General features: G+C 41.4%; 1 protein-coding gene across 8 annotated transcripts in view; it reads right to left on the reverse strand.

Annotated features, from left to right (window-relative positions):
- LOC144523410 (myosin IXB) overlaps positions 1-27,580 on the reverse strand; it is a 61,553-nt gene that overhangs the window by 22,568 nt on the left and 11,405 nt on the right. For all 8 annotated transcript variants that reach the window (XR_013502502.1, XM_078258944.1, XM_078258942.1 and 5 more), the window contains exons 2-5: positions 13,963-14,183; positions 13,607-13,826; positions 12,684-13,190; positions 1,782-1,876 (exon numbers count right to left, since the gene is read on the reverse strand). Coding sequence is in view for 7 of the 8 variants with exons in the window: in XM_078258944.1 (XP_078115070.1) it covers positions 1,782-1,876; positions 12,684-13,190; positions 13,607-13,826; positions 13,963-14,120 (980 nt within the window). In the remaining variant the exon portion in view is untranslated. The remainder of the gene's footprint in view (positions 1-1,781; positions 1,877-12,683; positions 13,191-13,606; positions 13,827-13,962; positions 14,184-27,580) is intronic.

The following is a 27,580-nucleotide window of genomic DNA, read 5'->3' on the forward strand; positions in this document are numbered from 1 at the left end:
AGGCATCAACAGTGACAAAGGCTTTTGAAACATGAACACATACAGAAATTCAGGCCATGTAAGATTTTACTGTTTGATGCTGCTTCTTGAAAAACCTAAGCAGAAGTCCCCCAAACTAGGCATCTGAACTTGTGGTAAATGTGTCCAGTATTTCAAATGTTTTTGTACAAGTGGAGATAATTTGTTTCAGTGAACCCGTTTCACACCTGAACCCATTCTAGGTTACGTTCCAGTAAATGAGGTAATGCGTCTCAGTGGCTCTCATATTTGCACTTAATGCCATATACATGTTACAGTACATTTGTAAAAGTATTTCTCAGGGGGTCCTGAGCATTAAGGGCCACCACAGAAGACGATATGTGAATGTGATAGCTTCCTTAAAGTTAGAATCAGCTCCTGTCTGTTCATATGAGCTGATCTAATGGAGAACACTGTGTGTGCAGGAATGTTGACAGAAGCCTCTTTGCAGCAAAGTACAACGGAACCGACAGACATAATGGCTATACAGTAGAACATACAGTCAGCATATACCGAAGAGTAAGAGAAGTTTCACACATACATACAAAAACATACATACAGTACATGTTCATGCTCTGACATATTTCACTGACACACCACCCCTATTTTACACCTCTGCTAAAGTGTGTTTATTTTCATTGTTATGCTCTCTGTCAGATCCCAGTGAGGAAGGATTAGCTGGACAGAAACCCAGAGAGAGAGAGAGAGAGCAAAACCATCCCGTCTGTCAGTTAGTCAGTCTGCTCAGAAAGCAGAACAGAACAGCAGCCTTCCCTTTGTTAATCTCCTCTATTGACTGTCTGAATGGCTGCCACTGGAGATGGAGAGATAGACAGGCAGCCTTTGTTAGGACTGCAGAGCTGTGATGGTCCTCTGAGTCCAATACTTTACTGATGTGAAGCAGAAGGCTACACCAGCATGTACAGTGATGGTAAACTCTGGAAGGTGTTTTAGGTTGACTATATTCATAGTTTTCAGCATGTCCGTGTCTAAGTGGGTTCACTTTGTAGCACAGAAAAGCACCAGCCAGCTAAAATCAACTCTACTGATTGGATTACAGACCCTTCTCAGGGTGAGCAATTCAATAAAGCATTATGAGACCTGGTGCCATAAGGGGATTATCAGGTTGGGGATACCCACTTACTATGGAGCTGAGCAGCTGTCACCACAGGCATTTACACAGTTCAAATAAAATTCTATTTCTAGTACGAAACATTTGCATACACACCACTGTTAGAAATCTCATCATGTCAGCCCTTAGTCTGAGTGGTATACCAAATATTCTCTGCAGCCTTTCAGCTTTTGACTCTTCCACAACTATAGCATAACATGTTGTCTTTTTTAAGACACTGTATTGAGCAGCTGTTCCCCTCTCCTGATGAGGAAATGAGGAAGTGAGTGACAGTTGACCAGACTTTGATAAATCTCCTAACCAGAGACTGACTGCTGAGAAAAAGGAAGAACATGCTGGTGGTTAAAAGTTTCAGTCTACACACACATTGCACAGAGGGGGATTCACATGACCAGTCATAAAAAGAGCAAAGGGGAAGATATAAGGCTAAGGAGAGGTGGAAGACCCCAGATGAGCTACAGGAAGAGGATACAGAACACAGAAACAATCCTTTACATGTCCCTGTATGGTGTTGCACTGCAGATTAAGGCAGCGTGGCTTTGTGTGTGGCCTTTTTGAGAGTGGTTGGTCACAGCACGTGTGCGCACACACACACACACACACACACACACACACACAGTTAATTACTCACCCTCTGACGACTCCACTCTCCAGGTAATTCACCTGAATGAATTTACCAAAGCGGCTGGAGTTGTTGTTGTGGGCGGTTTTGGCATTTCCAAAGGCCTGGCAGAGACAACAGGAGGAGACAAAAATGCAGGGTAAATTTCAGGGTATGAAGTCAAAAACATGCAGTGCATTACCAAATCGCCCAACAACTTCTGAAGATTAATGCAACATCCATGTGATTGTGTTTCTTCTATATTTGCCTTTTCATCAAATGAGCCGAAGACATAACTGGTTTATTATCTGAAAGGCGACAACATTTCAACACAGACGGAGACAGGATGGCAGCATGTAATTTTGGACCAGATAGTTGTGTCCTGGAGACCATGTTAAGCTTGATTTTAAGATTTTTTGTAGTAGCACCCACTAGTTTCCCCGCCAAAATTTTACAATATCTTCCTGCACATTGATGTTGATGTTTTGAAACTCAACTGTGACCTCTGTTGAGTTTCGAACCTTATATGGAGGTGCTATTGGGTGCAACACAATCTAGCACATGTATCAGCACTCTGTCACCAACAACAATTATAACAAATCACTATGACAACAAAGAAACTAGATAAGAGTCAAGGGGTTTATTCTTGTTTTTAAACAGCAGCTGAGATGGCAGAAGGGGGTGGAACTGTGTGTGTGTGTGTGTGTGTGTGTGTGTGTGTAAGTGTAAAAGAGAGAGAGCATGGGTCAGTGATGATAAATGAGGTTGGGACAGCCGTTAGTAGCAGTGTCAGTGACAGAAACAGAGAGGACCAAGGTTTCTCTCAAGGCTTCAAACTAATGCTAAGCCAGCCGGGGGTACACAGAGCCCAGCTACCAGGCCTCACTGAGGGGCCCTGTTAACTGCATTGATACGGTAAAGGTAAAAGTACTCTTTTCTCTTCATGATACACATGCTCACACACGAACACACACACACCAAAAGGCCACCGCAGGGGAAGTTAACTCATTGCATGTTAAATAGGAGCCACATTGTTTCTTCCAAAGCAGTTGCAGGGTGAATTTGATACAGTGGTGTTGAAGCTGATTGGACACACACACACACACACACACACACACACACACACACACACACACACACACACCCCTTAGGATGACCTATTTCATTTCTGCTGCTTAAGTAGACCTGCAAGTTTTGCATTAGCTCTTTACTAAAACTTTTCCTACCCTTTTACAGCAGTATAATTTTGCACCAACTTTCATTTTTTCAGTGCACTAAAACGTGAATTTGAATTAGTTTTAAAACCTGAGGGAAGTATGAGGCAAGAGTTGTTGCTTGTTCATGGATGTTGAAAGAGATACTCCGTTGTCTCTTGTCCGTGACCAGAATTATTAACCTTCAGTTTAACATGGACTTGCTCAGACAAGACTCCTATCCACCCACTCACTGGGCTCACCCACCCACACTCTCCCTTTCTTTTTGTCTTTATGCGTTTGTGGTTGTGTTCTGATGCCAAAAAAAGTGTGTATAATTATTTATTTTGGTGTTGCCTGTTTTTACAAAGTACAATGCCATCACTTCTGTTCCAGGGTTGAGGGTCAGTAAGTGTGTTTTGGCACTGATACTCCAGAGTGTCTCACTGCTCAATGCTGCCCACTGTCCACAGTACTGTTCTGATCACCCCCACTCCACAAACCTTGCAGCCAAGAGCACAAATCCCTGGGAAATCTCTGCAAAGCCCAGGCTGCTGCACCACGGAGGGAATGCAAAACATGTTACAGCATCATTCGTATTTGAACCTGCCCGTGAGCAGCTGATGTGATTGGCTGGAAGGCTTGCAGGTATGGGAAAGCGGACTGACGGCTTTCCAAAACGTGTCCATGAAAAGGTCTAATCTGTATTCTTACGAAATAGGAGTTGCTCTCAAGGAGCTAATGGAAGAAAAAAAAAAGAGGAAAGGGAGAGTGAGAAGTATAGAAAGAGAGAGAGAGACAGAAAGCAGAAGAGCTCAGCAATCTGCAGTGCGTACATATTTTGGGTATGCATATCCAGTGATAGTTTCGTACAATGCTGGCTTTACTGATTCTTCTCTGTGGTGAGTTGGCTTCAATGGCAGCCTGTTCCCTTGTACATTTCCACTTTAACAGAGCCAGACCTATCCAAATGAAGTCTCACATCCTGATTCAACAGACAGACACACAAACCAAACTAGGGTAGTGTCTCTAAAACTGTGCAGTTTATGAGTTGTTTGTCTCAACAAGCGAGTAAGGCAAATTATACTTATAAACTTGCAAATAAAGAAAACTGTAAGAAAACAATCTGATGTTGTGTATAAGATTGGATGTTCACGGAAACAACAAATTAGATCTGCTGTTGACTCCTCTGAAACAACTTTCTATGCTCAAAGTTGCCGTACTCCCCCCACCCAAGCTGTTTGTAGTCACTCCTATGAGTCTTTTCTATGTTGATCTTAGAGCATTAAAGGTTTGAGCATTTTTTACATCATTTTAATATGCCTACAAAATGTTTTTGTAATCAGTAAAAACCTACAGCTGGCACTTGGGTACTAGACATTATTGCTATGACACTGAGGCACTGCTGCATCCTTTAAAGTTTAGCTGCTCGAAAGAGCTTCAGTTTAACGTTTCCACGGGCGCTGCCAAGGCCCTGACACTGACACCTCACTACAGCATGGATACACTCACAAAAGGGAGTCTAAATAGTCCAACCGTCACAAAGAGAGTTCCCACATTCACAGAGGGCAACGGCAGGCCCTCATGCAAACATTCATCATGCCCCTAGGTGGACATGCTCCCTCACTCACTCATTTAGCCTCAGACACTTTAGACCCACAGCTATATCAATCACGTTCTTTAAGCCCAACTCAAGTTTATATATTCTTCAATTACAGGTTAAGCCAGAGAAGCAAGCAGCAAGGTAATGAACTATGTAGTTACTGGTACCCGGAATATTGAGATAAAACACCAATGGTACTTTGTGACAAAATAATAGTTTGTTGTTGTCCTGAATGTGAAAAATGTTTTGGTAAAAATCACATGATGTTGGCAGTGATTGAATGCAACAATGTCTCTACACAGTTCCTCCTCTATGCTTGAAGCCACCACTACAGTATATCCCACCAACTAACTACACTTAAATGCCCTCAAGCTTAACTCAACTGAATTGTTAACAAAGAATGTGTACTTTGACGTACAATAATGGCGTCAATAGCCCTTAAGAGGGGCTGGTGCTTAGATTTACTAATGGTGACTGTTTACTAATGGCTAATGGTGATATTGTTTCTTGTCTTGAACAGAATGACATGGCAGTACTCTGTTTTAGGAAAAATGACTTGCAGTACACTACAATTGTGTAGATGTGCTGGATGACACTTTCCCACTGCAAAGGATTTACATATAAGGATTTTAGCGCTTAAAAGGATTCAGAAAATAATCAATAAGTTGATCAAAATAAAACCAAAGCAATATATCAAGCAAAATGCCAAATTTGCTTCACCTAGCATCACATGTGGGCTATGCTGCTTCTCTCTGTTATATATATATATATAGGCTAATTAGTATTGAACATTTTTGTGTTATGGAACAGTACTTGGACTATGTTTAGCTGCAGTCCTAAATGAATTACAGATTTAGATATAGAAGACACTAAACGATGACAAAGACAAGAATTCAGACACCATAAAGCTTGTATAAAAAATATCAGATGACAAGTTATCACATGATAGCTACACAGCAGTAAATCAACTATAGTGGAAAAGAAAATAACTTGTGTTGTTGCCAGCATAGTGGAAATAAAGTGGTGGTAGTGGTGTTTGGGAGAAGAAAAAAAAACTAATAGCTTCAGTGGTTGGTTGATTGTACAGCAATAGATGATTGTTAATATTAGCAGAGGTTGGAAAACAGATCAGGCACTTTCATGCGATAGCTTTAAGATAAAAGCTATGCTTCGCATAACTGGGATCAGTAGAATAATATAAATGCCTGATGGAGAAAGACTAACTCTGAAGTATATTAAGCAAGCAACATGAGACAAATAACAAATCTCCAAAGAGAAAAATCATGTGCCTAAATTTCTGTTTTATTTTAACCGTAAATGTTTATATTTTAGGGACTAAAGGGGGATTTTAAGTCTAACAAACAATCCAGTTGACGCAAACAGAACAAACGCAGATAGTTATGAGGGAGTCATTCTGCACAATACATTTAACAAACCACATGGAGCAGCTGGAGAATACAGCATACTTTATGTATTAACCTAGTGCAAGAATTTCAGCAATCCTCATATTTAAGGCATATTTAGTTTGATCACAGACCACAAAGTCATTTCAACATCATGACTTATGCAACTGTAAACTAGTCAGTCAAATTATAACTTCACTGCAGCATTAAACTTTTACCCATATCTCTGTTAAGCCTTTTCAACCAAATGAGAAACTTAACCTCTCGTTTTCTGTATCCCATACTATTTACCCAATTCTCTTACTTGTTGGCCCATATTTGTATTGCATTGTTACAGTACATTAAGCCCCATTTAGGATCTTGGTACTCTTTATGTTACTCTGCGACTCGGTCACATAGAAATCTAAGGGCAAACCAAATGACAAACAGAATTATTTCGCTATTTCGTTATGTTAGGTAGCAGTTTGCCTCTTTAAAGGTATTCTCGTGATCTCAACATTGTTCATTCAAGTCAGTCTGGGATGAGAGCATTTTTCCTCAGACAAAACCAATATTTAAATCCAGTTTCATCAGTCTAAATGATTTGGTCAACCCCCTGTATGCATACATAACACAGGGTCAAGTAATGAAGATGTCAAGAGGTAAGAGGTTGGAATAGAAAGAACAAGTTTTCGAACACAAGTTTTGCTCCTATTGTGGTCTGGTGTTTTACCAAATTGGAGCCATTTCAAGCAGCTCCACCCATGTCTAGATGGGTACCACATCAAACCTTAGCTTGTGGTGTGGTCAGAGTACCATGAATAGAGCTTGAAGTGGCCTGCAGCATGCTGCTACATGTAAGCTGTATTTGCCTTTTAGGAACAGCATATTCTACTCTTCAATATGATTCTGAATGGTATGATTACAGTAATGCCTTTGTATACTCTGTGTGTGTGTGTGTGTGTGTGTACACTATGTGTACTATATGTGTGTATGTGAAATGAATGACACGTGTGCATGACGCAGTGACTTAAACTCTGTAATGCCAGCTTTTCCCAGACTCATACACAATGCCACCCAGCCTGACCAAATATAGCTGAGGAATAAAGGGGTGCAACCCATAACTAAGAGATAAACAATGGCTCAGCAGACAGAATGGCCAGCTACTCCTCTGTACTTCCTGAACAACAATACAATACTTTGGTATAGCCACACCCCTCAAGGCCCTAAGCTAACAGCAACTACTGCCGTTACTTCCCGTGTCGTAGCTGCTTCCTGTTAAAAAGGGTTCTGGATGATAGGAACTTCCTGTCTAAAGTTGTGAGACAAGGAGTGGCATGGAGGAGGCTGGGGACTTAGAGGAATCTCTAACAACTAGGAGGTTAGACTTCAGTTCAAGGTTATATAGCTGATGTGGAGATGATTTTCTCCTCACTAACTAAAAAGGGCTGATCTTCATCATACATTACATCAAAAGAGTTGATGTTAAAAGACAAATGTTAACGTATGAGCAAGAAACCCAGGTGTTGTCAAAAGACTTCTGATCAACAGCTTTTTTGTCCATTTTCTATCTTTGGAGAACCTTGAAAGTTTGAGTCAAGCTTTTACTATTTGACTGGTAATATGCTGCTTTCTAATGATGAAATCATTTTATTCAAAATGCTGCAGTACTTAGTTGCATTGCTCAACCTTTTCAGGCCTGTAACCCCATTAAGTGCCTCATAACTTAGGCAATTGCTGAGTTTATTTTTAAGAATATGGATTGAGCCACGTGTTTTATTATTTTTCAAAAATATTTTTTACCTACATATCATGAAAATATTTGTCTCTGTTAACAGTGTCCTGATAAATACACTGGGACAAGAAAAAAAATTTATACTTCCTTATAATTAACACATACTGTAACTTCAATATATTGCCTGAAATGTGTCAGCCAACTCTCTGCAACAAAGGAAGGCCCTGTTGACATTTAGAGTAAATAGTCTTCAAAGCCTGGTAAAAGAAAAAAAGGGACACGAAAAGAACCACGTAACAGAAGACAAACCAGTTGGACCAGTTCACAAGTAACATACTTATTCAGAGCTGGCGAGCTGTTCTACAGGCAGAACCCTTATTTGTTCAAACTGCAGAAAGTATTAAGGACAATCTCTCCTTTACCTGCATTATTTTCAAGCGAAAGAAGGGGCATTTATAGAATAGAAAGAAATGGCACAGTGAACAAAAGTAGGACAGCAGCTTTCCTACATGGTTTCAGGTTGCGGCCATTTAATTTGCCAGCAACACAGCACACAGCCAGTCCAGCACGATAAATGATGATCTCATCTCCTCAAAATGTTGTGAACCAGGCCATAAGACCACCCCTATAGCGCACACGCACCCACACACACACTTTCCACCACTGTAACCTGATCAGCGCCCAGGACAAAGAAAACTAAACAAATAAAACCCAAGTAAAATGCCTCCATTTTGGTATACGTATCTATAAATAGCATTCTACACTCCAAATATAAGGCCTTGGCTGGAACTTGTTAGGAAGGAACCTCAAGAGGTATACTATTTGTGTGGAGAGAAACTGCAGGGAACATCATTTTAGAGGCGCTTCCTCTGTAAAGTGACTTTTGTTTCATGTCAGCCATCTTATGAGCATGTTGCTAAAGCTGACAGGTGTTGTCAAAACAGTATCTTTTCACATAAACTAAGGGTACCTTAGCACATAATAGTGTGGCAAAGGCGTTTATTGCAACTGCCTCCACTTAAGCTTAACTATTTTGTGCGAAATACAAATTTCAATGCAAAAACACTGCCAGGGGCAATGTACAGCTGTTCAACAGCCAAAATGATTGACTGCTCGCAGATGGAATCCAACCTCCACTTACTCCACAGACCAGGCCAGCAAGGACCGAACCCGTCTCCCTGTCTGCCCCTGGAACCACAGCTCTGGACCAGGCTCACACGCACTGCATTCTGGGAGTAAACTGCAAAATGGAAGTGTGTTTGCCAAAGGGACCAGAACTCTGCTGATGGAGGGGAAAATCTCTCCAACCCCTCCCCCTTTCTCAATCAGCCGGCCGGAACCAAAGACTCTGACAGACTGACACACATCAAGGGACCAACGCTGCTTATTCAAATGCGTCTGACAGCAGCAGCAGCAGTTCTATGAGTGAAGGCTCCAGTACTGAGTCAGAGGGTCTGGAGACGACAGTGACAGATGATGGATGGCAGTAGTTTAATATCATAGATAATAGTTTGTGGCCAGTTCTGTTTAATTTTGTTCTGCTCCATAGTATTGTGTATCCAATAAACTTACTTTCAGAGATTAGGGGTTTTCACTTTTCCCAGTTTTGTACTGTGAATAAACCACATTCCACATTACTTTGAAAAAAAAAAAAAATCTGTAGGAGATTTACTTGCAGCTCAGGACTGCAAGTAATTAGTTCCCCACACCAAGGAGGACTATTAAAGTGATACTTAGTGCTGGGATTTCTACCTTACTACATGGTTGTCAGGTGATTGTGCAGACATGTGCAGCTGATATTTACTCTGCAGCCTCAGGCAGAACTTCATTTGATCTCTAGTCCTGTCATATATCTCAAATCACTAAACATACATCCAGATTACATCACTGACAGGAAGCACTCAAACATAATATGACCTAGGGTCAGGGCTCAAAAAGTTTTTCCCCCAAGGGGCACATATGCTCCTATGTAGACAAATTTAGGAGCGCATAAAGAATTTTAGGGGCGCAATGAAAATGTATCAAAAATTGTTTTTCTTTCATAAAAAGGAATACGAAGAGACATTTACAAGCAAAGGGATTTCATTTATTTGAATAGAACAAGTAGCCTAAACTAGGTTTTTGATTATTTCTGCTTCAAACTGTATTTATTTAATATTTATGTAATAATTTATACTTTCAACTGCACATGGTTCAAGGTTCATTTATTGTCATTGTACAACAAATGTCCCACTAAATCCAGACAGACCTTTGGAGAATTCACTCCAGTCAGCTAATAGAGTGACTTACACAAGGTAACTGCTATTACCGTTGATACATTTTTACAACACGGGTTATAAATACAAAACGTTATTAAGTGATGTTTTCTATTTTAAAATACATTTTCTACTGATCAGTACACTAAATATACAGTAGTGGTGTAACAGACCACTCCCACGGTTCGGCATGCATGTGAAATGTAAAATACATACAAATACAGTTTTACTGTCGCTGTGATGATCAGAGTAAAAACTGCGAAGTAGGACGCAGAGCACAGAGACAAACTGTGGCGCAGGTAATCGTCGTTGCTTCTGATTTTAGTTAGCCTGACAAGCCAGACCCACATCAAGATGTTGGGTCTGGGAACTCACCATTGGCAGGGCTCAATCCGAGGGCCGGGATAAACGGTTGTCTTTCAAATTCCCTCTGCACTCATAGCCAACCAGAGCAACGCTAGCTCATAGATTAAACTTTGGCCGTATCCGGTTGGCAAAACTCCGAACACATCTTCCTTTTTTAAGAATGATGTCAGTGCGATTCGAAAGACCGCTGTTCGTCAGCAGCAGCAGCCATCTTCTTTGTTTTCAAGTAGCAGGGAATTCACGCGGAACCATCGCAACTCTGCCGTCCTTATGTTAAGCCCGCCAACCGACTCTATACACGACGTGATTGGCCTGACGAGAATTAGTTTTTTCCAGCTCACAAGCCAACGAAGAGTTGCTAGACTGACCGTGGCTGCAAATTACATTTGCTGCCGCTAGGGTGCGTCTAGACTTCTAGGCTAGGTTTTAGTTGCAGCTTGAAAAATCAGCGGCTATGACTGGGTCAGAGTTGAAATAATATGAGCTTTAACACAGCGATAGGCAGCAATTCCATAGACAGTGAAATAAATGGACACAGCGACACCATAGACTTCGACGGAGACCGGTGAAGTCAATTAGAAGCACTTTTCCGGTGATGGCTGAGCATACTGCGCAGCTGCTACGCAGCCTCAAACTGAGCTTGACAACGTAGATGTGACGTGAGCAACCTGTCTGAAAGTTGTAAGTCTTCTGGTAGCTGTGCCAAGAGAAATCTGAATCATTCCAAATCTTGCAGAGACGGAGAGCGTGAGTAGGAGCTGTCCATGAGCGTAGGAACAGGAGCAAAACGTTGCTGAAATATTTTGTTCCGATGCTTTCATGGACTCACTATGGGCTTCTCCCTTGACTGTATGCCTCCACGTCCATGATGTGGATGCTGAAAATGACTTCACAATAATAACCCTGCTTGAGGTCTGCCCAGGGGTAAATTTTTCCATAAGTGGAGGAGACCCCGTTTCTCATTACAGGGATGAAAAATAAACAAAATCAAGTCAACTCTGTTCTTTGCAACGTAGCTCAGAGATTAAAATAATAACTTACCTTTCATGATGCAACCATTTTTTTGTTAAACAATAAAAAAGCTAACAGATGTCTACTTGTCTGCATGTATTTGTTTGTGCCTCTTTTGTCACCACACACAGAGAGCTGTAGTTTGCAATGAGCTCTGGATATTCAGCTGTCTGCAGCATAAAGATACCCTCAGCGTTAAAGACAGAAGCCTTCAGTCACTGGTAGCTCCCCATACAGTATCTGTTCTAAATGCGTAGTTATTCAAATTATTCACTTCAAAAGTTGCCTGAAAAAACACACACACACACACACACACTCAAGTCTAAACTGCTGACAGGACAGTGCAAATAAAAATGGTTTTGATTTGGTTCACTAACAAATGAATATTAAAATATGCATTCTGAATGCAAATGTATAAGATATGTGTATTCTGATGGTGTGTTTCATCTGATTAGCACCGCCTTTTCCTGTGTATCAGTGAGGCAGTTGCTTACTTGAGTTAATCAGACAACTAACCATGGGACACTCTTGTTTGTTCAGAGTCCATATGACTGTTAAAGAGACGGTTGGTCAGTCTGTGTCTGTCTAGAGTCAGGCTTAAACGCGGGGCACCATTATTATCAACCAGTTGGCCTTACACAAATATTCAACACGGCAGTTTTACATAGTAGCAAGAAAAACTCATTTATTGAGTTTGCATGATTTATTGATAGATATTCTCCTACCAACTATCAAATCAGTAACTTACATATAGCTTTCTGTATCAGTTTGGCTATAGTTTTGGTTCATTCTGTCCTGTCAGCTATTGCAGAGAGCAAGTCACTACAAGCATTTCATCTTTTAAGAAAGCAGGAAGAGGAGCAGTCACCTGACTGAAACAGCAACAAAGAAAGACCAGCGTCTGGTCAGCAACAGCTCTTAACGAAATTCATGTTGTTCATATTCTAATGATCGAAAACAGAACCCATAATGTTACCCAAAGAAATACCAAATCAAAAGTAGGTAGAGATAGGAAACGAACAAACAGCCTGTCTTGTATAAATTCCCACAGTATTTTTAAAGGCAAGGGGCCACGTGACGGGTTGATAAAGCAACTTCCCATCCTCTTTTTCATTTCTTCTTTCTGGGTAGACCATAGTCTTTATGTTAAAGTCTTTTACACTGCCCCATTAGCTCAGCCCACGCACAGAAGTGCAATGGAGTCACAGCCTGAAAACCCATTTGCTCTGCACTGCATAGGATCTGATACTTTCATGGGATGTTTTATTATTCATAACCACTGGAGATAATTATTGTCCCAAATAATAATGTCCAAATATAACTCAATGTATTTTGCATCCTTAGTCTATGTATGCAAATGCTTTTGTCACACATGGTAACATCTCACCTCCAGGACCGGTCCAGCTCCCAGTATGGTCCTCTCCACCCCACTGGCATAGCCCTTCTGGCTGAGCGCAGTCAGACAGTGGATCAAGAAGTTGGTACTCTGGGTCTTGCCTGAGCCACTTTCCCCAGAGATGACGATGCACTGGTTGACCCTCTTCCTGAGCATAGCGTAGTAGGCCACATCTGCGATAGCAAAAATATGAGGCTCCAGTTTGCCCAGCTGGTGGTTCTCGTACATCTTGACATACTTAGGGTTGTAGATGGGCAGGAACTTGAAAGGGTTGATGGCGATGAGGATGCTGCCTGCATAGGTGTAGATTTTTTTCTTGTAAAAGCGCTTGCGCAGGTTGTTTAATATGCTGTCCTCATTGAGGACGGGGAGGTTGCAGAGGTCTGCAAAGTCGTCCTGTGGAGGAGGAAGGAAGCCCCTGGCGGCTAGCTGTGCTTCCTGCTCCTTAGTCACAGGTGGAAGGTGGACATAATGGATAGTGCCATCATGGTTCCTCTCCTGGATCAGGGGAAGGAAAAGAAAAAAACGTAGCTTAACCATATACTGATGAAACTGATGCACTTGCATCTGTCCGATGCTGTTAAAATTATTCTGGGTTGTTTGAATTTCTTAAAACAAGTGGTAAATGGTAAAGGGCAGTCCCAAATGGTATAGAACTCACAGGGATGAAATTATATTGGGAAACATTTTGCATGTAGCTTATCAACTGCCTTTTTTGTTATATTTTCCATCATTAGAGTGTAATTTGTTATTTAGGTTGACTACTTGTTTTGTTTTTCACTGAAAATGGCAACGAAGAGGAAGTGAGAGCAGAACGAAGCAGAATGTAATAGTCAGACAGTGGAAGGACACTTCTCAGCGGTCTAAATACACCGAGTCTGACTGCAAAGTGAACTGTGTGCCGTCAACTCTACCTGCAGTAAGAAGTAAAAGCCAAGGCTCTGAGGGTGTTTCTCTTGGGCTTTCCGAGGCCACAGCAGAAACCTCTGTGCTGGCAGGTCTCCAGCCTCAAGCACCCACTCCTCTCCGCCACATTCCTTCACCTCTGCCAGCACATACATTCGACCAGGGTCCAGCCCGAGTGCCGTGGCAGCATCCGAGATCACGGAGGCTGCTGTCGCATCTTTCTGCACTCTGAAGAGTAGAAAAAAAGTAATTGCTAAGCTTGATCAATGCTGCGTTACAGTAGTTCCTCTACTTTAACAACATCATAGCTAAACATTTATTGTTATTGCTACATTTTCTAACTGTAATGCTGTGGCACGCTCACCTAAGGTTGCAGCAGGTGGTGGACTGGGCAGCCAACCGTGGGTAGATCTGGAGCAGGTATGAGCGGCCATCATGATCGTTGGGGCAAGCTGGCCCGCCTCCCCCCCCTCCTCCACCAGCGTTCGTTGCCATGGTGGCAGCGCCATCTCTGACACTCATCCTGGGCCAGGGGGAGTGGCCTCAGCATGCCGCACCCACTGCTTCCCTCTCACCACGCAGCACCTGTAAATGATCAGTGACAATTGGTGTCACTTGTATACATCCACAATGACAATGGTGCCTGATAATTTCACATACTGACAATGGACCATGATAAAATGAGGCTTTGAGGCCACAGCAGAAACCTCTGCAGTTACATTAGGGAGGACAGACTTTTTTTTTTCCAACAATTAGCTATTCTATTCCAATAAACATTTAGCACTTGTGTAATGCCTGTAGAAACACTGCAAGACAGTGAATGGTTTTCAATATAAACCATTGCAGCTTTCTAAAAGCCTAAACAGTGCGTCATTGCAGCTCTGAGCAAGCATTTTAAAATGCAAACAAAATAGTTCATTTACAAATAGTCTTAAACAACATGGGAAGCTAATCCTTGATATTTTACTCTCTGAATTTTATGTTCTGAACATAACGTAACTCCGCTACAGAGATGTGTCTTAGATTAGCCTAGATGAGAGGCCCATAGAAGAAATATAACAGTTTGATAGGATACAGGCTTTATAAATTAGCAAAAGATAATTCGTGAGGCCTGTGTCCCATAAAGTTATTTACTTTCCTAAACCTTTTTTTCTGTAATCAGTGGTTTATCATAAACATATTAAAACCCTTTACACTACAGTGAGCAGAGGCTAAATAGTAATCCCACTTACCAAATGTTTACCAATCCACTGAAATGTTTCAGAAATATTAGAAGAGAAATTAAGTGGGAAAACACAAAATGTAAATTGCTGATCCTATCCTCATGTTGTGAAAAAGCTAACATAAGTGTGAAGTGATAACTGCTACACTTAAAATGTTAACTTGAAACAACAAAACAAACTTTAAGGCAAACTTCAAAACATTTTGATTGTACGATATCTGACAGAGAAAGCTAATGGTTAAATTGAGTAAATGTAGATAGTTTCCAGTGTGTGGTTGTCCTCACATCTAAAAACAGTCTTCAGAGTAGGTTAAACAAAGATTAAACTGTATTTCCATTTCAACAAAATAAAGAGAAGAATATTGCTCTAGAAAGCACATAAGCATAGGCACAGGGTTCAGACAAGTGCATCAGTGGTGACTCGAATTTAAAAACACTGCCGTGCATTGTTGTCACATCAAATGTAAATAGCTTTGCCACTGAAACTTTACTGTAAGTTGCAGCTACAGATGCTGCACAGAAAGTGAACCCTTCCGCTTGACGACAGCAACCAAGACACAAAAACAGAGAACACCGAAACCACAAATGATGTAATAACTAGTTGTTATTATAGTTATTCGTTCTCACAGACAAGACACCTACAGTGATGTATGATGAAGAACCGACATGATAGTGTTGTAACTTTTCACCACAATAACTTCTCTCAATCCATGGATAACTCAACTCTGCCTGGCAAGGTTCCAACACTAAAGCACTTCCAACATCACAGAGCGCTGGGCAGACCATTAACTGAGAACAAAGTAGAGGTTTGTTTAGACCTTTCTACTGTTATCACTGATTTCCTGCCTTGAAGATTTACCAGGCTCTTTTATGAACTAAACCACAAAAAAAAGCTAAGGGGGCAGGACAAACGTATTACTGATGAATCACATGACCGGGTCCCATGCCATTAGACTCTGGAGTCAACGAGGTCGGACACCAATTCTTTGAAAACCCTTTCGTGTAACTGCAGCACTGTTTTAAATAAGAGTTTGGCAACAGAGGGCCATAATAGACTTCTGGTTGACGGCGTACTAATCAATAAGTAATCAAGTAAAATTAGATGATGTGGTTTATAGTTGTAATGAAAACATGCATACTTTCAGTCCTCCTCAACATGCGACTAGTTCTACTGTCAGGTATGAGCAGGCATTACAAGGTTTTATTACACAAGCATTAATGCTAAATAATAAATGTAACCACAGCGTTTACGTGCTGTTCTGTAAAAGTTGAGCAAGAGTTCACAGCATGCTGAACTTCTACTGACGTCACACATTTGTCCTAAATGGCCTCATGTTCTTGTTTCAAAGAAAACTAAACTTTAAATAACAATCTTTAACTCTTCAATGAACACATGGCTATCTGCAACCTGCACATAGAGAAAAGAGAACAGTTGGGTTCATCCATGTACAACTAGTAGCAGCTTTTCGCACCACAATCTTAGTTTACAGTAGTTAGCGTCAGTACAAAACCGCGTAGGGCTAACACTACTCTGTAATTAGCACTCAAATCCTTATACAATCATACTTCTTAGTACAACTGCGAGTTAACTTCACTCCACACCAAAATTACTGACAGTGTGTTGCTGTGGTTACTTTAGTGGACTGACATGACAGCTTTACATTGTAGTTGATAAACAGAAAGCTTGGCTGACATTACTGATTCATTTAAAAGGAAACTCTTTAAAGTCATACTGAGTCATACTATTTAAGGACACACTCTCAGTCACTGTAACATCTAGCTGGTCCACAGCCAAAGGAATATGATCCAGGTTAAGGCCGTCTGTAACAAAAATGAATGCAGAATAGTCAATTATAGTTGAGTGTGAATCACAGAGACAGCAGCTAGGTAAGGTTTGGTCTAATGATGGATCATGTAGTGTGGCTTTGCATCAGTAATGTATTCTGCGTACACTATAAGTCCCCCTTTGGGAGAAAGGAACCTGGTTTAAATCACTATATGGCATGCAGACTGGCCTGCCTTAGTAACCTGATCCCCGGGTCCAGTCCTGAAAGTACCAAGGCCTACAGTTTATCATTTTCATCATTTGAGCAAAGACAGTTTATTTTATCAACCTGAAAAATAAGAAATGTTATTGTCTGAGATATGCCCAAAAAAGCATGCTGAGGGAAAAGAGGCCACTCTCACAAATCCATTCCTTCATGAGGTTTGTTTTCACTGAAACTTTACAATAACTGACATAACCAATGTGTTCTGTGGAGTTATCATAAATGATACACACATGTGAATTAGCTCAAATAACAGGATAGCTCATTTCAATCATCTGCAAAAATATCAAGATAATGTTTTGTCTCTTCCTGTACTGTTTAACCAAAGGAATAATCAGAAAACACAACAGTGCTATCTTTAGAAGAATTAACATCTCAAACTAAAAACAAGATAGGAAGCTACCAAACCACATGGTGCTGCTAGTAACTGGTTGGGTGTATGCACCCAATGTTTCTGGGGTTGCCTTAATTGATCATTTTGCATTGTTCAAGCCTGTTTTCAGGTACTGTTTTCTTTTTGCCGAATTTGTTGGTTAAGACATACTAAAGGACAAAGATCACTACAGTGGTGTGAAAAAGTGTTTGCCCCCTTCCTCATTTCCTGTTCCTTTGCATGTTTGTCACACTTAAGTGTTTCGGAACATCAAACCAATTTAAACAAAAGTCAAGGACAACACAAGTAAACACAAAATGCAATTTGTAAATGAAGGTGTTTATTATTAAAGGAGAAAAAAAATCCAAACCATCATGGCCCTGTGTGAAAAAGTGATTGCCCCCCTTATTAAAACATACTATAACTGTGGTTGTCCACACCTGAGTTCAATTTCTCTAGCCACACCCAGGCCTGATTATTGCCACACCTGTTCACAATCAAGGCATCACTTAAATAGGAGCTGCTTGACACAGTAAGGTCCACCAGAAGATCCTTAAAAGCTACACATCATGCCGAGACCCAAAGAAATTCAGGAACAATTGAGAAAGAAAGTAATTGAGATCTATCAGTCTGGAAAGGGTTATAAAGCCATTTCCAAAGCTTTGGGAATCCAGCGAACCACAGTGAGAGCCATTATCCACAAATGGCGAAGACATGGAACAGTGGTGAACCTTCCCAGGAGTGGCCGGCCGCCCAAAAATTACCCCAAGAGCGCAGCGACGACTCATCCAAGAGGTCACAAAAGACCCCACAACAACGTCCAAGAACTGCAGGCCTCACTTGCCTCAGTTAAGGTCAGCGTTCATGCCTCCACCATCAGGAAAAGACTGGGCAAAAAATGGCCTGCATGGCAGAGTTCCAAGGAGAAAACCACTGCTGAGCAAAAAAGAACATCAAAGCTTGTCTCAATTTCTCCAGAACACATCTTGATGATCCCCAAGACTTTTGGGACAACATTCTGTGGACCGATGAGACAAAAAGTGGAACTCTTTGGAAGGTGTGTGTCCAAGTATATCTGGCGTAGAAGGAACACTGCATTTCATAAAAAGAACATTATACCAACTGTAAAATATGGTGGTGGTAGTGTGATGGTCTGGGGCTATTTTGCTGCTTCAGGACCTGGAAGACTTGCCGTGATAAAAGGAACTATGAATTCTGCTGTCTACCAAGAGATCCTGAAGGAGAATGTCCGACCATCTGTTCGTGTACTCAAGCTGAAACGAACTTGGGTTCTGCAGCAGGACAATGATCCTAAACACACCAGCAAGTCCACCACCGAATGGCTGAAGAAAAAACTAAATGAAGACTTTGGAGTGGCCTAGCCAAAGTCCTGACCTGAATCCTATTGAGATGTTGTGGTATGACCTTAAAAAGGCTGTTCATGCTCGAAAACCCTCTAATGTAACTGAATTAGGACAATTCTGCAAAGATGAGTGGGCCAAAATTCCTCCAGGACGCTGTAAAAGCCTCATTGCACGTTATCGCAAACGCTTGGTTGCAGTTGTTGCTGCTAAGGGTGGCCCAACCAGTTATTAGGTTTAGGGGGCAATCACTTTTTCACACAGGGCCATGATGGTTTGGATTTTTTTTCACCTTTAATAATTAACACCTTCATTTACAAATTGCATTTTGTGTTTACTTGTGTTGTCCTTGACTATTGTTTAAATTGGTTTGATGTTCCGAAACACTTAAGTGTGACAAACATGCAAAGGAACAGGAAATGAGGAAGGGGGCAAACACTTTTTCACACCACTGTACATACCATAATGGACCAAATACAAAACTGCAACAACAAATATATCTTAACAGAGCCAACTCTGGTATCATTTAGGTCACAGTAGAGAATTAGAGGAAAAATAAAGCAGCTTGAGAGTCATGAGCTTGTGCCTTTGCCAAAATAGCTGACCACAGTCCCAAAAACTTGCAAGCCTGTAAAATGCCAAGGCATGCAAAACTGCAGAAACCACAAAAGACAGCATCATTATTATCCTCGATCATGGGCCCTGTCTGGTTTAAATCTGTTACTTTAACTCCTGAGCTGCTAGTTTCCAAAGAGCAAATATATAGTACAGTATATGTGTGTAGGACGAAAAGCATTTCATCTCAGTTCGTGTGGAGAAAAAAAAAGAAGGGAAGTGACAGAGAGAAAACTGAACAAAGAAAAAGAGGGGAAGGGCAGAAGGACAGACAGAGAGAAAAGTAAACACCTAAAATTAGATAGAAAATAGAGAAGTCCCAGGGGACAATCAAAGGAGAAAAAAGGCTTTGTGATAATGCAGCTTCCTCCCTGCGGAGGAGATCCTCTGCAAGGATGCCCAGCATTCCTCAGATAAGACTCTGGGTTGTCTGCTTTGCGTAGGCTTAGCCTGGCACTTTAGCTGCTTACTGAGGGCTGATGGGAAGACACTAGAGCACAGGGCTACAACTGAGGGGAGACAGAGGCTCTTCAGCTGCTTACTGTGGGCATGAGGGGGCATTAACAACTAACAAGCTTCTTAAACCAGACATTTTTATAAAAGGCAGTACTACTCATCCCCACTGAACTCACCAACCTCAGCCCACCTAACCCCTTATTATCCAGTCAAGGAGAATAGGCTTGGAGTAAATTACTTCCACTGTGCATTCAATTGGATAAATAATCAAGATAAATAAAGACTGGCCTACACACAGAAATGTTACTCAGTTGATTAATTAAAACAACAGAAAATCAACAATCAATCAGGAAAAAAAACAAATTCAACAGCTAATAAAACTACTAACTGAGGGATTATAGTTACATTTTTCTTTTAGATTTAATTTTCTTTCATGTCTGGACTACTGCATCCTCAGTCCCAGGGGAACTGTGTGGGTCAATATGTCACTGAGCTGTACTCAAAGTTAGGGCGCATTTTATGTGCTATTATTCTGACCAGCACTAGTGTACACAATCAGTGAATAAAAGTGTGTTGCATGCATGCGCACAGGAACAATTAAGAACAGTAAATACCCCTCTGCCAAACTGGAAAGAGAAAAAATATATATAGCATAAAACAAGCACTAATTTAATGCCATAACTGAAGGTGGAGTTGGCAGGAAGAGGTTTTGACAGACACTGGCAGGAGTGAAATAAGCCAAGCAGGTCTTACTCACTTTCTCCCAACTCCTCCTCTGTCTTCCTTACCCAACTTTAAAAAAAAAAAAAAAAAAGAAGAAAAAGCTCCACCCAGAGAAGAGGAGGAGCGATAGTAAGTCTAGAGTGCCAATTAGTGCAGAGAGAAAAGAAATATTTTGCCTTTATAAGGCCAGTTGTTTTAGTGTCTATGATCTCTCTTAGAAGCCTTAGGGCGTTTTCACACATGAAAGTCCGAACCAAGGTTCATGTTTTTGTTACATTGTATACATTTGATCCGGTAAGTTTTGGTTTCACACTGCAGTTATGCAAGCGCACTAAAGATCTATACGTGACAAAACTACGTCCTGCCGTCATCACATATGTGAGCTGCGTCTCCAGATACTTATAATTGATTGGTTTGTAGACGGGCTTCCTCGTCCTCTCGTATCCTCAGCTGACTGCTGCTCTCCCCTACTGCCTACAACTTTCTGTTTTGTTGTGATGAGGAGCAAGACATGGGAACTTTCTTTCTGGAGAATTTATTCAGAGACAAATGGAAACCTACACTGTACATTTACTACCACTTAACAAATAAACGGCTGATGTATTCTCTGTTCTGATAGCCGACAGCTGTCTGCTCTGAGCACATTCACCGTCACTTTCTCATGTAGCCTACACACTAAGCACCGAGCTATTCCTTAAAAGGAACTTCTTGTATTTGGTCCGAAAGTCCGAACCATCCCAAAAATGCTTTCACAGTATAAACGAACCGGACCATAGTTCAGTTTGGTCCGGACCGAGACCACCTCTTTTTATCGGACCAAAATTTGGCCTTTTGATCTGAACCGTGGTCCGGGGGAGGTTTCCGAAAGTCCGGACCAAATGAGGCAAGTGTGAAAACGCCCTTAAGTGTCATGCTCTTAGTCTGTGCAACATTTTCTTCCAAATGGACCTCCCAAGACAATCACACTCATATATATACATACACTGACTGTATAAACAGAGAAGCCAGTCAGTGCTGAGACACCACCAGCTGACTCTCTAATCTGGCAGGAAGTTAATGACCCAGTGACACATCGAGGGTCAATGAGCTTCAGCTGGAATAATATGCATTTCTCCATGTTAACTCTTTTTCTCACTCCTCCAGTCTCTTTCCGTCACTGTATGCCTCACACTCTAATGAGCACATGAACACAAAGAGGTGATCCAAAAGTAAGCAAGCTATGTCAGCAGTGAGTGTGGACTAAAGATATGGTGACTCCCAGAATTCCATTTCAGGACGCCAGATAAATCTCACGAGTTAGGGCTACAAGCAGCTCCTATCAGAGGTACCATTCCCAAAAGAAGAAAAAAAAGCAACAGGAATCCCTTCAGTTTTGGAGGTCCCAGCCCTAATGAGTAAATGCAAGGCTACATTTCCCAACATGAGTGTTGTAAAGCACACTTTTCTGGATCTGACTCAGAAACAATAAGCAAGTTAGGCGTAATTGTAGAGACGATTGGTTGTGACTATGTAGTAAGGAATGCGTCAGGTAAATCACACAAAAAAAATACATGTCTGACTGCTTCGTGAAGCATGAAGATGTTGGACTGGCAGTAAAGGTCCTATATAGCTTGTTCCAAGGCTTTGTTGAAACTATTTCTTGAATGAATTGTTCATATCCATCCACCAACGCTTTTATAATTCTGATATCTTTGGAAATCTTGAGAGCTTGACTAGAATTTAAATTAAGATCTGTGGGTTTAAACTGTGCTTTTTCTGACAACATGTGCTTGTAATGATGGACCCGCCGAAGGCTTTTTGGGGTTTAGGAGGTTAACCATTTGAACATCTGTGCTCAAGTTAAATGTAATCATTTTGTTTTACACATAATTTCAAACCTATCAAAATCCCCAGGTCCACCTACACCCTTTCCAGGGTATATCTGTGTGCCTGGCTGCAATGCTGTAGACATAAGCTCCTTTCCTCTCCCAAGGGACAGTGCCGCTGAGGGTCACTGAGGTATCCATCACCACTACAACTCTCTCTGCATGACCTAATGGGGATGAGAGGGGCTGGCTCTTTGCCAACGCAGGCTGTATTGTCCTCCGGGCATAATGAGAAGCAGAAGCAAGGGAAGTACAGATTCAGTGTGTGTGCCTGTATTTGTGTGTGCTTCCTACAGGTTTCAGCCTCTGTGTGTGTGTGTGTGTGTGTGTGTGTGTGTGTGTGTGTGTGTGTGTGTGTGTGTTGTCTTAGGGATTCATAAATGCACTCGGGACTTGTGTGATAGAGAGAGAAAGATCGCTCCTGTTGCTGCTGACTGGTGTTAAATCAGCCTCACAGTTGAGGCTCTATAGGAAGTGCAGATGCACCCAAAATGGCTATGAATGGCTGAGAGCCCTCCCTCTGGAGCCATGTAGCCTATTCAAAGATGGAGCCTTTTGTTTAAAAGGGACCAAAACCTCAATCAAGGAATTAAATCATCCAGCAGACACCAACTGGGCTCAATAAGACTAACACAGATAGAGAGGGAACTATGAGGAGAGAGTGAAGGAGAAGGAAGAAAAAGGGCACTAAAACCTCATCTCCTCCCCCTTGTTTTTAAGTCAGCTCCCAGGCTGGCCAGCCATGAACAATAAAACCAGAGCTGAGGAGCATCTGCTGCCGTCTAAAGAAGAGGATAAAGGAGAGAGGAGCCGCAGGGATCCAGTCTTTGATATTAACCTATTCATTCAATAAGGAGCCCAAGCTCATGGTCAAAATCCTCTTCTCTGCCACAAGTAAGCTGCTAGAAAAGGAGTATAAAGTGCAGAGAAAGAAATCACAGATGCCGTTTGGTCTTACAGCCAAATTGCACAGTGGCAGTCTTTGAGAGAGATAAACAACACACCATTCGACAGCTTGGTTTTCCAAGCCATAACTAAACTCAAGTTAGCCAGCTGTCTATCATAATAAATCACCATAACTGCCATGGACTACACTAATCAATTATAACATGGTGATCTGAGTGCACTCCATTGATCTGCCAATCCCAATATCATGTGTCTGAGCCACGTATTGACAAACTGAAGCAGGCTGCTGTTCATTTGACATCGCTCGGAGGTAGGTATAACCCCATATCACACACAGGTCATTCAGCTGAGGCTGGCTGTGAACACACTGGACAACCTACTTCAAGACAACTTGTAATAATGGCTGTGTTACTCATCCAAGGCTTATCAGCCCGTTCTGCTGTTGCTTGAGGCAACCCAACATTAGTTTTAGCCACAGCTTTATGAACTCCTACTTTATGTACATTTCACAGCAGGTCAGTAATCCAAGAGGCCAGGGTACAGCCTTACACTACTCCCCCGTGTCTCGCCACCCATCTGGACTGCTGTGTTTTCAACTGCCTCTTTAACTCTGCCCCCTTCCCTACATCTCTCCTGTCATACCGCTGTCTTTAACAAAATCTCTCCCAATGCCTCCCCTTCGGCCCCCCACTGATCACCCCCCTCTGCTCCCCACTGCCTAACATTTAGCACTGCTGCTTTAACTCAGTCCAGATGCCAAACTACACTGAGTACAGGAGAAGCTCAGTGTTGAGAGAACTCTGCCTCCTATAAAAACCCATGCCCTGGTGTTTTTGGTTTACAATTAATTCCCCTTTATCATCCACTCAATCAGACCCGAGGGCAAGCCCCAGTGGGCAAAGTAAAAAGGCCAACAAAATGGATTTGAATCAAACCACTCAAAACATGAGGCAGAGGGCTGCAACAGAGCACAGTGAAGCTCACATGCAAATATACACATTCAAACACTCCCCAAATAATATCCCAGCCTTGAACGTATGCCTTGCACTGACATAAGCGTCCAGGTTCTTTCATCCAGAGGTCAATTGGGATGAGATGGTGCAGAGAAATATACATTTTCAATCAGTGTGATGAGCTGAAACTCTAGATTCAAAGCAGCAGCATCCACATGAAATACACCAGGCCAGTGAGGGCATAGCATGTCTGACTTAATGCAACCCAGAAGGTCTCTGCTGAGTCTGATTGGCTGTTTTGGGATTCCACGCTGGTTGGTGGTGTCAGGGGATTCCAGAGTTTTCCGGAGCAGTCATCTCAGCCATGTTGGACTAATAATGGACTACTTTAGACCAGCGGTGGACAAATACAGCTAAATGATGACATGTAGGACACTAGTATGTTCTTATTACAGGCATTCAGGGGGTGGACAACATAAACAACAGCCAAGTACGATATAATGTATTCGGCCAATAAATTCTATACTTCAAAGAAAAGAAAAAACTCGTCAAGGTTTGTAGAGCTGTTGGTTTAAAAAAATCTTAATATTGGTGGTATTTCTGTAATAGCCAGCAAAAAGTAGTCTGTGCAGTATGCAGATAGCAAGTCAGGAAGCTAAATTATTTCCTTCCTGAAGAGCTAAAACGATTAGTCAATTAATAGATTAGTTAATCATCAATTAACCCTCCGCAATTTTGATAATCTATTAATCCTTAAATAAAAAAAATGTTAAAGCTCAAATTTTATTGGTTCAACGTTCTGAAATGGGAATATTTGCTGGTATCCTTAGTGTTCTGTGATAGTAAACTAAATATCTTTAATCAACAGATTGTTAATAAAAATGATTATTTGCAGCCCTGCCTAAATAAATAAGCCTGTTAAATAAATGCTAATATTTGCATAATGTGTTTACTGGATTCAGGTGCATTTGATCTGAGGCTGCTCAGGATGGTCTCCAGTTACGGAAACACTTCCTTCCCGTTCAGTGCGACAAACCACATGCACAAACACACCAGCATACAGTATGTCGTCTGGAGATGGGGGCAGCTGCAGGCAGAAATCAGGAAGAGGAGAAAAGGAAGCAAAGGAAAGGAGGCAGACAGACAGAGGGGATTATTGTACACAGTCACTCATGTGGGCTACCCAGCTCTAAAAAACATTTCCCAAACACATGACTCCATTGTAGCACCAGCATAGTCACTGCACCAAGTTAATACTTATTTAAAATCCCTTAGCCATGCCACTGGTATGCCACACACACTTTTCTTTATTTCTCAGAAAAAAAAAGTTCAGACAACAGGGTACAATGCCAAACTGCTTCTGCCTGTAAGCATACATCTCAGGTAGCAGGCAGAAACTGAGATTTAACCTAACACAAACTAAAGCCTCTGCTCTCTCTGCTATGGCACCATGTTTTAGTGGGGGTTACTAAAAGCAGTGTCGAAATCCCGCTCTACCAACTGAGAAACACCTCAACAATATTACTCATCCCACATTATATACATGCCTTAACCTCAGTTTGAACTTGAATTGGTACAAAAAGCAGTAGGGGGGCTAGCAAAAAGAGCGTGTAATGAAGGATGTGTAATAAAGAGGAGTAACAAAAGGGAGAAAAAGAAACTTAGACATTATGACATACAATAGATTATGTGGTGCAGCTAGTATAATCTACTGAAACAATCTTCCCTGTGGTTTGTCCTGTTGATGTTTGGGTGGCCTGGCAGATTCACACACCAATGTGTGGATGATAAGCATCTTAAAAAGGATAATGTCGTTCTAACATCTAGGCCTAGGGCGGCCTTTTTCTTAATCTACCCATCTATATTGTTTTTAGAGTAGTGAACTGGACAGTAACGGTAGGAAAGAGCAAAACGGATGCTGTTCAACGTCATACCATATAAAGCCATTTTCTAAAACATTCTCTTACTGTCCCTTTCTTTTCTTCTGTACAGATCCCATCATGTCTTTTAACACTCTCGCCGGGGCCAGACTTCCTGAACGATTCTGTCAGATTAAATGTAACTTACATATGGAGGCATTCATCAGTGACCACAGTCAGACTGCACAGTAAAAATAGAGCAAAAACAAACAGAACAGAGCACAGCCCAGCCAATATAGAGACCATAGCCATGGTCTACTGTTCCCGCTCCATCTCCCTCTCTTTCTATCCTCAGCTTGTCTTCTTTCTTTCCATCTCGTCCCCCCCATCTGTGCCTCCCTTGTCCGTACTCTTCGGTGCTTGGCTTTTTCTCTTTTACTTCCCTTGTCACTCTCTGCAGCCCTCCAGGCATCTAGTGGTAAGACTGGGCTGCAGTCAGCAGGCTGTGGCACAGAGTCCAATCCTACTGCTGAACACAAAGTGCTAATAATGACCAAAATACGTGCGTTGTATTAATATATTTGCACAGGAAATGTAAGTCAAAGGCTAACATACGGTACATCGCAATTATTGCGTACCTAAAAAAAGTTTAATTTTTTTTTCAAAAGATCAAGCCTTGTTACATAGTGATCCAAAACTAATCATTTCCAGGTAATGTAATGGCCATGTTTGTTTACATGAACACAAATAATCTGATCAAACTGTAATCAATGCAATATGCGAGTAAAGTGGAGTAATCACCATGCTCGGTTTTGTGAATGCAACTTTACTCACTATCACAGGAACATTATGCAATGCACTCCAAATTGCCTCTCTAGTTTAAAGGGCATTTTAGCCAATAAACACCATAAACTGAAATACACACTTAGAACTAATTACAACAACAAACGTCATGCGCTTCTAAGTAGCGCTTTGTGGAGCTTGTATGCACTAATCCAACACTGTGCCGCCTTCACCATTGTCCTCTTTGCTTGTGCCCTGGCACATAGAATAGGAATGTTCCGTCAACTCTACCACCTTGCCTGGCTGAGATTATTAATTTTTTTCCTCACATCATTTCAAAAGGATTGACATTGGAAGTCTACTTCATTAGACTTGCCCATAACTCTTAAACCAAGATGTAAACAAATCCAACCCAATTTGTGCCAATATACTTCCACCTTTAAAAAGAGGATTTCGGTGAACTAAGTATTAGATTAGGGGCTGTATTATTCCCTTTATAAAGACTTAGGACTTCAGGTTCATTCTTAAATCTCTTTCCTCCTCTGTATTTGCATCTCCACAACACAAAAAGAGACCACAGCTTGAACTTCAAATACCCTGGTCATTACATAGTTATCATGCAATGTGCATATTTATCGCCATCATACAGGCAGGAGTTCATGTTTTTTTAGAATGTACATAACTACTATTATGCTTTATGTGCACTAAAACAACCCAAACTACTAGTTACACATGGCGAATATGCTTGTTGGAGGCAGTGTTTTAGACAACAAAATATTACAATTAAGTCCAATTTAGCCTAAACAATGGTCTGCTAA

Source organism: Sander vitreus, chromosome 9 (assembly GCF_031162955.1).
Source record: "Sander vitreus isolate 19-12246 chromosome 9, sanVit1, whole genome shotgun sequence".
Taxonomy (NCBI): Eukaryota; Metazoa; Chordata; class Actinopteri; order Perciformes; family Percidae; genus Sander; species Sander vitreus.